The 17351-nt window shown below is 48.6% G+C and overlaps 1 protein-coding gene across 7 annotated transcripts in view; it reads left to right on the top strand.

Annotated features, from left to right (window-relative positions):
• Positions 1-17243, top strand: part of LOC125976702 (plasma membrane calcium-transporting ATPase 1) — a 31282-nt gene extending 14039 nt beyond the window's left edge. For 2 of the 7 annotated variants that reach the window (XM_049732523.2, XM_049732524.2), the window contains exons 5-21: positions 60-185; positions 410-535; positions 1719-1754; positions 4767-4940; positions 5885-6099; positions 6230-6472; positions 6725-6966; positions 7040-7277; positions 7365-7544; positions 7624-7711; positions 7790-7896; positions 7978-8169; positions 8730-8943; positions 9080-9291; positions 9597-9704; positions 10202-10384; positions 13124-17243. In XM_049732523.2, the coding sequence (XP_049588480.1) occupies positions 60-185; positions 410-535; positions 1719-1754; positions 4767-4940; positions 5885-6099; positions 6230-6472; positions 6725-6966; positions 7040-7277; positions 7365-7544; positions 7624-7711; positions 7790-7896; positions 7978-8169; positions 8730-8943; positions 9080-9291; positions 9597-9704; positions 10202-10384; positions 13124-13348 (2909 nt within the window). In that variant the 3' untranslated portion in view covers positions 13349-17243. Of the gene's footprint in view, positions 1-59; positions 186-409; positions 536-1718; positions 1755-4766; positions 4941-5884; positions 6100-6229; positions 6473-6724; positions 6967-7039; positions 7278-7364; positions 7545-7623; positions 7712-7789; positions 7897-7977; positions 8170-8729; positions 8944-9079; positions 9292-9596; positions 9705-10201; positions 10385-11992; positions 12201-13123 lie in introns of all 7 variants that reach the window. The other 5 variants (XR_007484486.2, XM_049732528.2, XM_049732525.2 and 2 more) reach the window with 5 other exon arrangements.
• Positions 17244-17351: the final 108 nt, after the last annotated feature.

The raw sequence follows: 17351 nt of genomic DNA, 5'->3' as shown, positions 1-17351 counted from the left end.
CATTTGAGCGAGCGAGCCAGCCTCCTTTCAAACCTGATGTTCTTGTCCTCGGCCCGCAGGAGACCTGTTGCCCGCCGACGGCATTTTGATCCAAGGCAATGACCTGAAGATCGATGAGAGCTCCCTTACCGGAGAATCCGATCAGGTCCGCAAGTCTCTGGAGAAAGACCCCATGTTGCTGTCGGGTGAGTTTGAAGGCCCCAACAACCACAAATGCCATTTTCCAGTCTGTCCGCGGATCCCAAACATTTTCCCGCAAACAACCACACAAAATAGCATTTAGCATGTTAGCATTTTCTCCACGAAACAGTAGCCGACAACTCCTTTTGTCCGCTATGCGTTTGAACGCTCGTAGCTGACTCGCTATTTGTTAGCATAGCAACACTCAAGGTGCGCTTCTGCCCGACAGGAACGCACGTGATGGAGGGCTCGGGCCGAATGGTGGTGTCGGCCGTCGGACTCAACTCTCAGACGGGGATCATCTTCACGCTGCTCGGTGCCGGCGACAACGGCGAGGAGAAGAAGGCCAAAAAAAGTACGAATGAGACGCAAACCGTCGCAACATCGGGAATGTTTTTTTGTCCTCATCTGGACAACAACTTGACACAAACCACCTGAAATCACTTTTACGATACGCTCGAGAACATCCACTCCGATGTAGTACCAGTCGAAACATGAATAGTGTGGGTCCGTTTACATAAACGGATAACATGGCTCAGATGTGTGTCGACCGCTAAATGTTGTGTAACTATGCGGCAGCGTTGGTTACAACCCTTCAATTCCACATCATATACGTACGGCTGGGATTGAACGACTTTTTCGTCACCGACGTTAAGGTGGCACTCTTGTCAATGTCGACTAATCGATGGCAAATTCGATCCATCAACGATAACTTTCCCCCGCCGTCCTCGGTTCCACGGGCCCGCCCCCGGAACCGTTCATCCAATCACATTCAAATAGCGCAAGCTAGCTTCCAACATTAGCGTCCGCATGAGCTGCACTGTCAATCCCAGTCCAGTGAAGTCCAAAGTTTGTCCTTAGAATGAGCTCACGTGTCATTCACTTTTTTCTTGTCCAGTGTGGCATTCCTGTTGAATGAATGAATTAATTAATCAATGACCTCCTTTATTAAAACACACGCCTGCCTTTGACTCCTCCCCCCCAAAGACCAAAATGATCTCGACGTGTACGCGGAGCGCTGTGATGCTAGGCCACAGGCGAGCGAGCGGAGCTGCTCGACCGTCCTCTTGGAGTGTTTATGATTTGCGATCATGCTCTCGTTATTTTCTTTTGTTCGGTCTGCTCATTTGTTTCCTTGCCTAATATTTGAGTTTGTCAATCTTTCATTTGAGAAGGGGCTGAATGGACCAAGTCAGCGCAAAGACGGATGCCGTGTGGCTCAAAAAACAATGATAAGATAAAAGAATGATCAGAGGAATATTGTAGGAGCTAAAGAAATAGATCAATGTATGAAAGTATCTGGGGTTTTTTTTTTTCTAAAAAAAAAAAAAAGGGAACATCTTCATAGATACAATATATGACTTGAATTTTCTTCGGTGATTGGCTGTCTGGAGCGAAATGGGACCGGCGTGAGCGTCTCCCTCTGATTGGTCCATTGTTGCCAGCAAGACACACTCTCTCTGTTTTGAAGTTCTCCTTCAGTTTGATTCTTTTGATCCATCTTCTCAGCATTCCGCCCTCTCTCTCTGTCCGAACAGGTAAAAAACAAGGACCCCCCGAAAATCGCAACAAAGGTAACCCCCTCCATTCATCCATCCGTCGCTCTGTCCCGCCATCTTTCCCCTCCCTCGTTCTCTCCCCCGCATTGCATATTCTCCATCCAGAGGCAGGAGGGGGGCGCTCTTTCTCTCTCTCTGTCTGTCCGACTCCAATTGGGGAGGCTCCCTGACGTTACTCGGGTGCAACTCTTGCGCTCTGATTGGTGTATTGACTTTTTTAGCGCCGCCGACGGAACCAAGCCCTTTTACAAATGACCCGATTTCAACAGTTTTCAAGATAGGCGAACTTGAAAGTTTATATACAAGCGGCCGTCGACCCACTTTCATCACAAACAGCCCAGGAGTTAACGCCGACAAAAAACGCCAGCTAACGTTAGCAACCATCGTCGACACTTGACACGTCGATGGCTGAAAAAACACACGTACGTGATAATATTGCTGCGCTTACCAGCACATATTCTTTATCCTCAGCAGCAATTTAACAGTCGGAGGTGTGTCTGCATGACTGTACTGTACAGCACCACCTCCTGGTGGCCAAAATGAGCATAGCAGAAGAAGCAGTGCGCTGAATTGGATGTAGCATTAAATCATGGTCCAAGATGACAACAAATGTATTTAAGTTCAAAGTTGATGCAAGGTAATTCTTAAGAATTTTTTCCGTTTTTTTTTCTTTTTTTTTTTATTAAAGCTTGTTTGGCATCTACAGAAATCGCACAAAGAGAAAAACAAAAAAAGAAAATTGTTTGCAATTGTGTGATGATTATTTGCGCTTTAGAATTAAAAAGAGAACGATCCATTGCGATTGCGAGAAAAATCGAGAGAGACATTTGATCAGCAATCGCATTGGGCGGCGGAGTGTTCATGAGCTGCTCGGTTTTTTTTTTCTGACGTCGTGACGGTGAGCTGAAACGCACATGCGCCGGTGTCAGCTCGCGCGCGTGCATCTCCCGTGGTTTGAGCATCTGCCGCCACTAGGTCTTTGATGGAAAAATTCCAGCACCCCTTTTTCTTTTTGTTTTGGAGAGTTGCACTCCAGCAGCAAATCTTCCTCTTCTTCTTGGTTGGTTCCTTGCAGGTGGTCGCTCCCCACCGTCGTCGTCTTGCTTTTTTCGTGTCCCGCTGCTGGCCTCGTCTCTGCCTCTACCTCCTCCCCCTCCTCCTCCTCCTGCCATCCGTCCATCCTCCGTCCATGCCACCCAGCTGTCGTGGTTCTGCATCGCTGTGGTTTTTCGGGTGGTCCTTTTTCAGTTTGTCGTCTGTTTGTGGACTTGCTGTCGTTTTTCTTTTTGGTTGTCCGACTCCCACCACTACCGCGCGCGCACCTACGCACGCACGCACACGCACACGCGCGCCCATCCCATGTGTTAGTCAGTTAGTTCCACGTCGCGTGCTGGATGAAGGCTCCACCGCTTGGTGGTTTAAAAGTCAGCCCTTCATAAATTTAGGCATTTCTAAATAATAATCTGTCAATCATTTGCGTAAACCAGCGGGATTGCTTTTTTTTTTTGCCAATTTCTTTATGGCTTATAGTAAACCAACAGAAATGTTCAAAACAAATCCAAAGAAATAACGTCCAGATGTTCATGATTTTGTTGTTTAAATGTTCCCCTTTTTCTTATGATAGGTTATCAATCTATGTGTCTTTTCCTATTCAGCCATCGATTGTTTCGTCGGGTGTCATAAATCCACCGGCACGGTCTTATTTTGACATCGAAATCGTTTCCCTCTCAGGGGTGAAAGCACTTTGAATTTTGACAATCCGCCGAAGCTTGACAACACCCATTCAATCAAACTTTCAAATCGTCGAGACATCACAGTTGCCACGCAAAACAAAAAATGTCGCCCATTAGCGTCACCTATCTGTCTAATATTTTCCAAATTTATAGCAATCTGACAGAATTGCTCAAACAACTTCATGTATGTCAAAAATAGGCCAAGATGTCTTTAAAACCAAAATGGCAGACTTGCCGTGTCTTGATGAGACTTTTTTGTGGCGTGACTTCGTGACACTGGCTGACTTAAGTGCGCGACTGCAATAGACATAACGGAAAGCTAACAAGTTAGTTAAAGTGGTGCTAATCGTTTCCCAGTAGCTGCTGTGTTTTGTGTCAAGATGAGGAGGTTTGCAGCGCCAAGCAGTCAGAGTCAGATTAGCTGAGGAGGCTTTTGGGCGAGCAGCGGTCGGTGCATGCCGGGAAACGGCTCAATCAAGCGCATCCGCCTGATGCAAATGGGCCCTTTGCTTATGCAAATGAGGCCAAGACTCCCCCAGTCAGCTTTTCAGAGCTGCCGACCGAGCTCTTGCGTGAGACACATGCACTCTCTGGGGAGGTCTTCAACTTTTGGGGTCCGGGTAACCCTCTTAATGGTAGACTTTCTGTGTCTTGTGACTTTTTGGAGGGTCTTCTCTAACGGCCACCAAATATCATGTTGCTAACTGAAACTGGCTTCGGGGGCTGAATTTCTTTCACGTTGTCCTTTTTTGATAACATTCGTCTAGACAATGGCGGAGTTTTTGGGGCGGGCTGGCACCGATTGACGATTGATTCGTCGATTTGCTTCCGCCACTCGATCGAGCTCACTCAGGGAAGCGATGACAAGTGGAGTCGTGTGTGAACTTGAGTGCCCTGTGTTGTAATCCGCTGTTATGTGTATTGCGTCGGCTGCGCTTCATCACAACCTGGTGTGCGCCCGTGTCTTTTGTGTACGCGTGTGTGTGTGTGTGTGAGTCTAATACAGGCGACTGTTGATTGTTGTCATGATGACAGCTCCTCTGCGTCCTGGAAGATGAAAAAGGATGTGGGGGAACCCTAACCCTAACCATGTCGATGCTAAAAGCTGCTGCTTCTTCCCTGCAAAAACAAAACAACAACCAAAAACAAAACTTTGGCCATCTTTTTTCCCCCTCTCTAACCTTTTCTCTGTCTTTTGTCCTCACACCCTTCTTCCTCCTCATCATCACTGACATATTCATCCAACCTCCTCGACCACGACCCCCGCCTTTTTTTCTTCCCAACCCCCTTCCAGCCAAAACCCAGGACGGCATCGCATTGGAAATCCAGCCGCTGAAGAGCGAGGAGGCGGCCGAGTCGGAGGAGAAGGAGGAGGCCAAGCCGGTCAAGAAGGTGGTCGTGCCCAAGAAGGAGAAGTCCGTGCTGCAGGGGAAGCTGACCAAACTGGCCGTGCAGATCGGGAAGGCCGGTGAGGCGCTGGCAAAAAGCATTCAAAACACACAATCTGCATTTTCTATGATGAAATATTTCTGTTGGCCACGTAGCATAAATCTCCTTGTTATTGTTTCGATTTTTTCAAATATATCAACCCAATTTTTTTTCCTGCTAGGCAGCTAACATGCTGAGTTGTGTAACCTAATTGGGACAAAAACTAAGCACTGAGACAAACGCTGGGTCACCTCGCACTCACTTTTATTGAATCTGGCTTTCCCCCCCCCCCCCCCCCCCCCATTCTGGACACCACTCATCCTGGAATTGACACATTTGTCCAATCAGCCTTAATTCATTCACTTTCACATCAGACGTGGATGGGAGGGGCGTTGTCCCCATCATAATTGGACACCGATTTTGAGACCTTATTGAAATTAGGATGGAACCAGTTAAGATGAATCCAAAAAGGATGAAACCATGGACCCACATTTACAATCACTTCAAATGATTTTTTTTTTTAATCTCCAGAAACAAGACTTTTTAATTTCCATAAGAGTGATCCCACAAGAAATGTATCGCTAATAAAAATATTTGACATTATTTTCCTGAAAATTCATATTTGGCGTTTTTTCAATATTTAAAAATAGAACAAAATAGTGAAAAACAATCTCGATATTATATTGTTCATACGTGATATATATATTTGTATTTATATTTAAGAAATTCAACAAATATCGCTGATATCTGGATTTGACATTTTTTACTGATTGTTAAAAAGGGAAACAAAAAATCAAATTTGAAAAATATCATTGTTGATTTTAAGCTATATGCTTAAAATATCCTTTTAAACTATATGCTTTATATTTTAGATTGACACGTAATTTTTACGATTTTCACTTCTACTTGTCACGTACCAGAAGTCAATAATGATATTATGATGATTGGTTGTTATCGTTTCTGACTGGCCGCCATTGTGCGCAGGCCTGATCATGTCGGCTGTGACGGTGATCATCTTGATCTTGTACTTCGTCATCGACACGTTCGCCGTCCAGGGACTCACGTGGACGTCTGAGTGCACGCCCATCTACATTCAGTACTTTGTCAAGTTCTTCATTATCGGCGTCACCGTCCTGGTGGTGGCCGTCCCCGAGGGCCTTCCCCTGGCCGTCACCATCTCGCTCGCCTACTCTGTCAAGGTAAGTACGGGAATCAGAAATGGTGCAGGTAATTAAGCATCAAACAAGGAGAATTAGATAAATAATTAGTTACTAACCGTTGTTAATAATTCAACGTAAAACACAAACCCCGGCGGTGTCCATCTTGTAGAAAATGATGAAGGATAACAACCTGGTGCGCCACCTGGACGCGTGCGAGACGATGGGCAACGCCACGGCCATCTGCTCGGACAAGACGGGCACCCTGACCATGAACCGCATGACCGTGGTGCAGGCCTTTGTGGGAGACACTCATCACAAGACCATACCCGAAGCCAGCGCCATCAAGCCCGACACCCTGGAGGTCCTGGTCAACAGCATCTCCATCAATTCGGCCTACACCACCAAGATCCTGGTGAGAAAGACAAAAGCCTAGGCCAAGCTAACCCTAGCTAGCCATCATCTCAGCTTGGACAGTAGCTCTCAGTAAAGTTTTAGCAGACACTAAGCTACTGGAGTGAGTCTACTTCCTTTATTCACTCACACAAGGTCTGTAATTAAAGTTGTAGCATAAGCTAGGCTAACCTAGCAATTCTACATCTTGACTCGAAGAGTAGCTATCATTAACTGCAAAACTGATTCTCTTTCTCCTCTTCATCTTCATCAGCCTCCAGAGAAGGAGGGCGGCCTCCCTCGACACGTGGGCAACAAGACGGAGTGCGCCCTCCTGGGTCTGGTTCTGGACCTGAAGCGGGACTACCAGCCCATCAGAGAGGAGGTCCCCGAGGAGAAGATGTACAAAGTGTACACCTTCAACTCTTCGCGCAAATCCATGAGCACCGTGCTCAGGATGGCCAACGGAGGGTTCCGCATGTACAGCAAGGGGGCGTCCGAGATCATCCTCAGAAAGTGAGCATGCGTCGGTAGTGGCGTCTTAGTTCCCGCGGTGCCTTTGAGAGCGTTCCCCTCGTGCTGCCTTCAGGTGCTCGCATATTCTGGACTCCGATGGCCTCCTGCGCGTGTTCAAGCCCAAAGATCGCGACGAGATGGTGCGCAAGGTGATCGAGCCCATGGCCTGCGACGGCCTGCGCACCATCTGCTTGGCCTTCCGCGACTTCCCGGCCAGCGGCGGCGAGCCCAACTGGGACGCGGAGAACGACATCGTCAACGACCTCACCTGCATCGCCGTGGTCGGCATCGAGGACCCCGTCCGGCCTGAGGTGCCCGCAGCGCATATCATCTACACATCCGTCCAATGGCTAAACACAAAAGCCGCAGAGTCGTGTAAACCGGCAATCTGACGGCAGGTCCCCGAGGCCATCACAAAGTGTCAGCGTGCGGGGATCACCGTCCGCATGGTGACGGGCGACAACATCAACACGGCGCGGGCCATCGCCACCAAGTGTGGGATCCTGCTGCCCAACGAGGACTTCCTGTGCATGGAGGGCAAAGAGTTCAACCAGCAAATCCGCAACGACAAGGGCGAGGTGGGCCCGCTCGACCCCGACGCGCACCTGACGCGCTGACCCCCAAACGGGATGGCATTGTCTCGGTGTGTCTGCGCAGGTGGAGCAAGAGCGCCTGGACAAAGTTTGGCCCAAACTGCGAGTTCTCGCTCGTTCGTCGCCGACTGACAAGCACACGCTGGTCAAAGGTGGGAGTCGCGCTAATCGTTAGCGGCACCTCGTTGAGGAGGAGAGGGAGGAGCTCACCGCGCCCGCTCGCTCTTCAGGCATCATCGACAGCACAGTGGGCGAGACCCGACAGGTGGTGGCGGTGACGGGAGACGGAACCAACGACGGGCCCGCGCTCAAGAAAGCCGACGTGGGATTCGCCATGGTAAGCCGCAAATGTCACAGTCCCGTTTGTCGCCGAGTGTTTCGTCAGCACCCGCTTGAACTTGCGCCCGCTGGCCACCAGGGCATCGCCGGGACGGACGTGGCCAAAGAGGCGTCGGACATCATCTTGACGGACGACAACTTCACCAGCATCGTCCGGGCCGTCATGTGGGGGAGGAACGTCTACGACAGCATCTCCAAGTTTCTGCAGTTCCAACTCACCGTCAACGTGGTGGCCGTCATCGTGGCCTTCACTGGCGCATGCATCACGCAGGTGAGCGCCACCTTGGACATCCCGCTCCCTCGCGCCGATGCTTCTTATTGCGCTTACTGCAGCATTTCCACTTTTAGCGTGCGCTGCAACTGCAAGCGGCTCCTTGCGATTTGAACGTTCGCTTCCGTTTCAGTATCACATAGATGGTTGCGGGCATCATCTTAGCCTACTTTACGACGCCAGCTGCAGTGGGCCAAGAGTCTCTAGTTTATCGCTCCTGCCAGCTGTGAAGTCTTTCATCTTGTTATCGTTATTATGCCAGGAGTTCACGTTTAGAGATTAGTCACGTTATGACACACACAAAAAAGAAATAGATTTCTCCTCCGCCTGTCTAACACTGCCTCCTGGTGGCCAAGGCAGGCATGGCGGAAGGAGTAGCACAATATTCATCGTCCGTCCATCCATCCATCCATCCATCCATCCATCCATCCATCCATCCATCCATCCATCCATCCATCCAGCCATCCATCCATCCATCCATCCATCCATCTTCTTCCGCTTATCCGGGGTCAGGTCACAGTGGCAGCAGAATGTGAGCAGTTTGTTTTTGTTTTGTTCAGGATTCGCCGCTGAAGGCGGTGCAGATGCTGTGGGTGAACCTGATCATGGACACGCTGGCGTCGCTGGCTTTGGCCACGGAGCCGCCCACCGAGTCACTGCTTCTGCGCAAGCCGTACGGACGCAACAAGCCGCTCATCTCGCGCACCATGATGAAGAACATCTTGGGCCACGCCGTCTACCAGCTGGTCATCATCTTCACGCTACTATTTGCCGGTGAGTGACTTGTGCAAATGCTTTGCTTTGGCAACATCTTGTCCAAGTGAAGGAGGAGCTTCATTTCCGTGCCAACTGCAACAAAATTCAAGTGTCAAAGTCACCAACGAAAACGCGCCCTTGCGCCTTTGTCCAGGCGAGAAGATCTTCGACATGGACAGCGGTCGCAACGCTCCGCTGCACTCTCCTCCGTCCGAGCACTACACCATCGTCTTCAACGTCTTCGTCATGATGCAGCTCTTCAACGAGATCAATGCCCGCAAGATCCACGGCGAGCGCAACGTCTTTGAGGGCGTCTACCGCAACCCCATCTTCTGCAGCGTCGTCCTGGGGACCTTTGCCTTGCAGGTGAATGCCGCATCAGTTCTCCAAGGTCCGCAAATTAGATTATATTTCGACAGGATGACCTTTTTCGAGCTTTGTTCATTTTTGTTAGGGGTTCTATGTGAATTTTTTGACGTGAATTTTAGAATATTCTACAGACAGAGTGGCATGAAGTGAATACCACAATGCTTTAAAAACCAAATCATGGATTGTCTCAAAAACAAGAGGCCATTTGGAAGAAGAATGTCGTTTTTTGATTTTCTTTCCAAGGCTGCATTTTTGCACCTGTTTTGCGTGTGGTTTGACTTGCTGCCGCCGCTTTCGTTCAGATCGTCATCGTGCAGTTTGGCGGGAAGCCCTTCTCCTGCACGGCGCTCACCATCGATCAGTGGCTGTGGTGCGTCTTCATCGGCGTGGGCGAGCTGCTGTGGGGGCAGGTGAACGCACGCACGCACGCACAAACACACACGCACACCTGGTGGTGGAGGCCAAATTGTTGCCATCGCGACCGGCACTATCACCACGGTAATGAGCTCGGCGCATGAAAGCGACGCCCGAGGGGATGCTGCAGATGAACCTGGCGTGCGGGTCCCTCGGCGAATACGCGCAAACATGGCAGTGGCGGCGGCGAGGGGAAGCTCGTGCAGCCTGCTGGGTTCACGCGCAGGACAAGCGCTTTCAAGATGCTGACTGACAAAGTGTGGGAGGCCTTTTGTCTAACACGCATGCGAGCGCATAGGCCAGATGGAACCCAATGAGATGGAAAAAAATAAAAAGCACCAACGCCCCCCCCCCACGGGTTAGTTCCGTTGCAGAACGCCCCAGCAATGAGTGAATGAAATGTTGCAGATTTCACTCATTGGCCTTCGGTTCGCTTTTGACTCGGGCCGGAAAAGACTTTCAGGCGACTGAGCGCCGCCGTGTCTCTTTTTAGCTGATCTCGTCGATACCCACGCACCACCTGAAGTTCCTGAAGGAGGCGGGTCACGGCACCACCAAGGAGGACATCCACGAGGAGGAGATGACGGCCGACAACGACGAGATCGACCACGCCGAGATGGAGCTCAGACGGGGGCAGATCCTTTGGTTCCGCGGCCTCAACCGCATCCAGACGCAGGTACGGCCGCCGCCACCGCGCCGCGGCGTCACTATCGGGAGGTGCCTCTTCAATCGGCCAATCAAATGCTTCCAAATTAATTCCTAGACATCCTAGTACTTGGGGAACTTTACACCTTGTGCCCAATTCAGTGAGTGAGCTTTTCTGTTGAACAGACGTTCTCTTAATTTCACACTCCGCTGCCACGCTCAAGCCAAACAAGCTTATTGGACGTTTTCATTCGGTCGTGGGAGGCATGCGTGCATCGGTGCCCGCGTGTGCACTCCTATAGGATTGATTAACGCTCAGTGAGCATTAAGTTGTGTCCACGGGCAGTCCCATTCAGTCCCTATGGGCTTCATTAGCCTCGCCGCTAACGTCCCCCTTGCGTGCGCTCGCACACACGCACACACACACTTACAAGAACAGTAGCAGCAACCAGTTAAAGTAATACAAATGCAATGAAGGCAATTCCACCATACATATGTGTTAGCAAAGGGTCACAGCTTAGCCTGTCAGTCTGCTAATGCTAAGTACCCATGATGTTGTACTTGAAGCTTTCATGCGACAAGTAGAACACACAGGGCAGCAACAACCACTCAGTCTGTCATCTGCAAAGAAGATTCAAATCGATGAGACAGTCCGTCTGTCTGTCTGGCTTTTGGTTGTCATCGACTTCAACACGTGAGGAGATCCGAGCGCGGGAGAAACGTTAGGAAGTGACGCGGGGGCCTTTGCATTTTCTTTCTGGAATTCGAGGAGGCAACAAAAAGTCTGCTGACTAATTAGCGTCTTATCTCTCCGCGCTTCCCTTCCCGTCCTCCTCCTCATAATGCCGGCGACGACGTGAGCTATAATTGCTACAAGCTGCAGCGAAGCTTATCAGTCGCTCGCTCGCTCCTTCTCGGTCCCGAGCGCCCCTGGCCTCTTTGTTCGCTCTTGCGTGTCTCCCTTCCACTTCTTCGCTTCTCTTCGGCGTCTTTGTCTTCACGAAATGAACGACACGCGGCCTTTGTGCTTTTTTTCTTCAACGCACTCATGACCTGGATTTCCTGCCACCATCATCGTCCTCACCCCACTGTTGACATATGGTAACAGGGCACGAGAGTATGAACAGCGGCCAATCGCAATTTCTGCATATCTCCAGTCGTGTCAAAGGTCGAATGCAGGCAACGGGCCTCTTCTTGGTTGTCGCCCGAAGGAAAAGGGAAAAAAAGAAAAACATGAGAAAGAACCGGAGAAATTTGGCAGCACTTTTTTAGTCGGAGATGATGACCCTGATATGCAGCAAGGTTTGAATGGTCTGGAAAAAAGTTAGAGGTGAGCGCCTGCGATGCAAAAATGAAGCAAAAACTTTTGGGCGTGGCTTCTTGAGACTTTTGGATGGGTCTGCTCACGATAGACTATCTTCAAACTGCTTTTTCAAAAGCGTCCCTTCGAGTAACAGCTTATGGTCGACATAGGAAACATAACATCGACCTCAATGACTTTTCTCTCTGGCTTGTGCGTGCGTGCGCTGTTTAACTTTCTTCTTCCAGCTTTGTCTAACCACGCTCCAGTAATGATCCCTCCCTCGCGCCCACCTCCCTCCCTCCCTCCCTCCCTCCCTCCCTCCTTGGCTTCCTTCAGATGGACGTCGTGTACACCTTCCAGACGGGCCAGGCAGCGGTGCCCGGGGCCCTGCGCCGGCAGCCCTCGGTGGTCAGCCAGCACAACGACGCTGCCGGCGCCAAAACACTCTCTAGTCCCACTCACTTAGGCCTTAGCACCTCCTCCTCTCTGGGGAACTCGGCCGGGGGGGCCGCCGCCCCCGCCGCTTCCTCCTCCGCTGCGGGCAGTGAGTCGGCTAACGCTAAGGCTAAAGCCTAGCTGGACTCTTTCTTTTCTTTTTGCAACTGCATGAACGCTTGTTGTCGCAGGTTGTCTGCACACCGCGCCAGGTAGTCAAGACAACAGAAGGAATTTGCGCCTTCCAGATTTATCGACGGGCTCCGTAGAAAAAGAGCACAGCGTCCGGGGTTTCATAAGCTAAAGTCGCCGGCTAGCTGAACTCTTCCAAATTATGCACAATCTCAAAAACGGTGCTCAGCGCCCAACTTTGTTCAAGTGGCATACGACATGTATGATTCATGCCATCAGTTATGCGTGATAGCGGCGGCCATCTTGCAGAATGGAAATGAACGCAACTAAAAGTATTACGCAGTCAAGGCGCCTCTTGCCGGGGCTTGGTGATGTTCAATCACTTTGCAATCGACAAAAAAGAATCCGCAGAATGGCGTGCAGACAACCTACTGGTCACATGCCTTGAAGCGTGTTTGCATGTTGTGTTGCCTTCCGCTTTCTTTGCCCTTCATCTTGTGACCGTCCGTCACGTGTGTCATCGTCAACGGCCCGCCCCGCCTTTTTTCTTTGACGGATTCTTGGTCAAGGATTTTTTTCCCTCACATTTAAGATAGACGAGAAGATATTACTTCACTTGTCCCACACAGGGGAAATTTGTTTGAATTTTGAGTTAGTAATTGTTGCCCTTTGGATGTTGAAGGAACAAAGAAACAGAAAAAACGTTTGCACTGTTTGGTGACTGTGATGTTTTTGTTTTGCTTGATTGTGCGGATGTTTTATCACATTTGAAACATGTTGGCGTGCTTCCCATCATCCCATCTGCCCGCCTCCATCCTTCCTACCCTTTGCTCCCCAATATGAACAAAACCGATGAAAGCCCGCTCTAACATCTTTTGAACTTTTTATTTTTCTTCTCAGATTAAAGTGGTGAACGCGTTCCGGAGCTCGTTGTACGAAGGTCTGGAGAGTCCGGAGTCGCGTAGCTCCATCCACAGCTTCATGGCCCATCCTGAGTTTGTCCCGCTATCCGAGGAGGAAGCTCGTATCCCGCCCATCGAGGAGTCAGGAGATGAGATCGAGACCCTCCCAGGAACCTCCCTTTCCTCAACCATGCCGGGAGATGCCGCCACTTCATCCGCATAAGCTTCTTTCTTCACCTCTTCCCCTTCCTCCTCTCATCATCACCACCATCGTCACACGTCTCCCACTGTTTTTTTTTTTCTTTTTCCCTCCCACTCTCACTGAGCAAAAATTTGTCATGAACAGCTTTAGTGCTTTGTTTGCAGCATGTGGCAAACGAAAAAAAAAAAAAGAGTTGTTAGGAGCTGGCTAACAACAAAAAGTCCAAGTGCTAGTTTCGAGTCAAAACACTCATTCTGCAACACATATGGAAGAGTTCATCGTCTTGAGATGTTAGCCAGAAAAAAAGTCCAAACACTCATTCCCAACATTTCTTAGCAGCAAGAATTCCTCATGAGCAGGTTTGCAGTGATAGCGGGTTGTTAACTTGTGGTGTAAAACAACAAGTTAGCATGTGCCTAAAACAAGTCAAGAAAATTCCCCTGAAGAATTCCTCGTCGTGGATCGTTAGCGAAGTCAAAATGGCAGAATCACTTTTTTGCCCCCCCCCCCCCCCCCCGATAAATTAAAATTCACAGTGAGCTATGTTTTACCATTAGCAAGTGGCTAAAAACAACAATCACGATAAGTCAAAACACTAACCCGGTGACTCCGAATTCCTGCCACCCTTGTTTTCATTGGTCTTTTTTTTTTTTTTTTAGCAATGACAATTCCTTGTGAGCAGCTTTAGTGGGTTTTTCGCAGCATGTGGCTATAAAGAACAACAAAAACAATGAAAAAAGCAGCACGAAAAGAAGTGCGCTGATCATGTACATACGCTTCCGCTAAAGGCTAACAGAGTTTTCCCGGTCGGAATTTTTGTTGTTATTTTTAAGCCATTTTGAATTTAGTTTTTGTTTGTTAATCCTCTAACGAATGTTCTTTGTTGTTGAGTGTCACACTACTGTCTTCAAAGAAAACTTTTCTCCTTGTTAGCGTCTCTTTCTTTTTCTGTTTGCATGTGGAAAGACGGAATGTTTAGGCTGAAAACAGTGGAGGGCGATCTGATGGCAGCAGGGATGGCAGCAGGGATGGGGAGAAGGTCAGCAAGGTTATAAGTGGGGGAGGGGGTGCATGTTGTGTTTTATCCGTGTCACGTCGCATGCTAACTTGAGAATGAAAATTTGGGAATTCTGTTCCAGTGCCCACCAACCCGTCCACTTCCTGTCTGTTGGAAGTAACTTGTGACGACAGCTAGCGTGCTAGCGTGGCTGATAGCGGCTTTGCTAACCCGGAATGTAACTTCAACAATGAGCTAGCTTGTTTAAAATCAAACATATTAGCGTGCAGGCTTAACATTTGAGTCATCAAACATGTTTTGAATGGAGCGCAAACATGTTGGCGACGTCGCACCATCGTGCAAACGCCATGTGTTAGCCTACGCACGCTGTTTGAAAGCCATCGAGCACGCTAGTTTGTAAACGTCAAAAGTTTCCTGCCAGCTGACAGGAGGTCCAACTGTCTGTGTACACATCATTGTGTTAAAAGACAAGCTGTCTTGTGTTGTCTGTATTATTTTCCCCCTCCCTGGTCCATCAAACTCAGTGGATACAAGCTCAAGTCAGCCGTGGAGAGAAGGACTCCTGTCATGTTTGTGTCCAAAGCGGCTAGTTTTTTTTTTTCTTCTTTCTATGTAACACAGAGCCATATTCACTAGTTGCCATATTCACTCTGCCCCCCATCCCGCCCCCTTTTTTTGGACTCTCAGCCCATAATAAGCAAAAGAATGAAAGAAAAAAAATAACCTCGGCCGTCACTGCCGCCAGAGTCTACAAGGACCTGTACGATGTTTACATGAAGAAATTCCAGCTCATTTCCTTCCACTTCCTGCTTGACGGCAATGCGGGGAGTCTCTCTCTTTGCATGCGTTTCATATCAAAATGTGTTGGTCATTTTTTTACGACTTGTGTATTTTTATATTCACGACTTTTTAATATTTTGGAGGATATGTAAGTCATCAGTGACATCTTAGTTTGTTTGCCCCGCCCGCCCCACTCTTTTTGATGTTGATGCTGCGTGTGTGTTGCCATGGTTACGACACACATTCACACACGCGGCCCTTAAGTGACTTGTTTACTTCCTGCTCAGTTGGATTGCCGATGTTCCGATTGGCCGCCGCCCCTCTTCAGGAGCCGACCGCCAGTCCCTTTTTCCTGCCGAGGCCGAACAGCATTGCCGTCGTTACCCGACCCTAACCATCTCACAGATCTCCATGCAATGCCACGGTGACAGCATCTCCCCAACATACAAACTTTGTGCCACGGAGATAAGAGCATCTTAAACAGCATCGCCATGGCAACCAGAACATCTTAACAGCATTGCTAGGGCAAAACGAGCATCACCGTGGTGACAGCGTCTTTGGGATCCCCTACAGTGTCATTGACCAACACGGCCATGTTGAGAACATCGGAATCTCCAAACATTGCCATCTTGGCAAATTCAGAACAACATCACCGTGGCAAGAGAAGTGTTTTGCCAACCTCCAAACATCACATGACAACAGCTTCTTGGGGAACGGTGAACAGCGGGTTCACGACAGCAACAGTGTCTTGCCGACCTCTGCCAACATCACCATGGCGACAGCAGACACAGGAACACTAAATAGCATCGCGCGCCATGGCAACGGAAGCATCTTGTCAACATTGCCACGCTGACAGCCACTTAAACGCCATACAGCGTCACCACGGCAACAAAAACATCTCGCCAAAAAGCATCTCTGTGGCAACGCGCATCTTTAAACATTTAGCCAATCACCAAACGAATTGCCGTTTTGACGGCGTCTTTCCAATCTCAAGACTCGTATCAAAGGGGTTGGAGCCTGTGGCAGGACAATTTTTTGACGGCCATTTCACGTGGACAAGGACTGCGGCGTGCTTTTTTTTTTTTTTTTTCTTTGTCGAACATCAGCGCTACCTGCAGGAGGTGCCATGTAAGCACCACATCATAATATTAATTATCATGACCCGGCATAGCTTTAAAAAAACAAAAAAAAATGTCCTGCCAAAGTCCTCAAGCGCCGTTTTTTTTTTTTTTGGTCCTGCCCACCCGAAGCACGTCTGCCATACCAACAAGGGCACCCATCATATTGAACTTGCCCACCTAAAAAAAAAAAAAAAAAAATCTAGATGAGACTGTAAAATCCCATGAACATGATTGATTTATTCGCATCCGTTACAGAAAAGAAACCTGCCTCTTTTCGAAAAAAAAAAGGAAACAACTTTTCTATGTCTATATAATGTAAATATATAGACACCTTCTCAGTTGATGGCAAAAAATACTTGTTTTCCGTGCTAATGATGCTAATGATTATCTAATTAGGCGCGTGATGGTAGGTGTGTTTTTTTTTTTTTTTTATATACGGCATAACCATCTGTGTGGCATGCATGACATATATTACCTACCCACAATTTTTCCGTGGTTTTAAAAAGCAATATGTCCAACCTGGTGCGATTAGTCGCATCGTGTTCCGTGTCGCCTTGAGCCACCATTTCCTGACCCCCCCCTGCACCCCTCCCTATATACACACACACACACACATGCACACACAAGAAAAACTACTCACAACAAAAGACAAAAATAGCAAGTGCATTTGGATCCAAATAAGTGTTGAGTGTTCAATGTCGTGTGTTGTGCATGTTTTTAGTACGGAATGGAACATCCCAAATGTTGACTTGTTTTCCCACCAATCCCAAGTAGACAAACACAGACATTCCCATCCTTCTTGTCATTCCGCCTCATCATCCCGGCCGATTGGAGGACGACCATTTGACGCTCAGCCAATTCTGGTTTGCCCAAAAAGCGATAAACGCCCAAAGATGTTGCGCTGATTTATGAGACAACTCAACATTTGACAGGATGAATCGTAGATGGGATGCTTGCTGGAAAAGTCCTTATAATCATTAAAAACATTTACAAGTAATTTTGTTTGGTTGTTTTTTCAGAGGAAAAAAAAGACATTAAGATGATTTAAATTAAAATCACTGATCTTTTGAAAAACATACAACAAAATTTGCAGGTCATATAAAAA

The sequence above is a fragment of the Syngnathus scovelli genome, chromosome 11, assembly GCF_024217435.2.
Source record: "Syngnathus scovelli strain Florida chromosome 11, RoL_Ssco_1.2, whole genome shotgun sequence".
NCBI lineage: Eukaryota > Metazoa > Chordata > Actinopteri > Syngnathiformes > Syngnathidae > Syngnathus > Syngnathus scovelli.
Note: the sequence above shows the minus strand (reverse complement) of the source record. Positions and strands in the feature narration are given on the sequence as shown.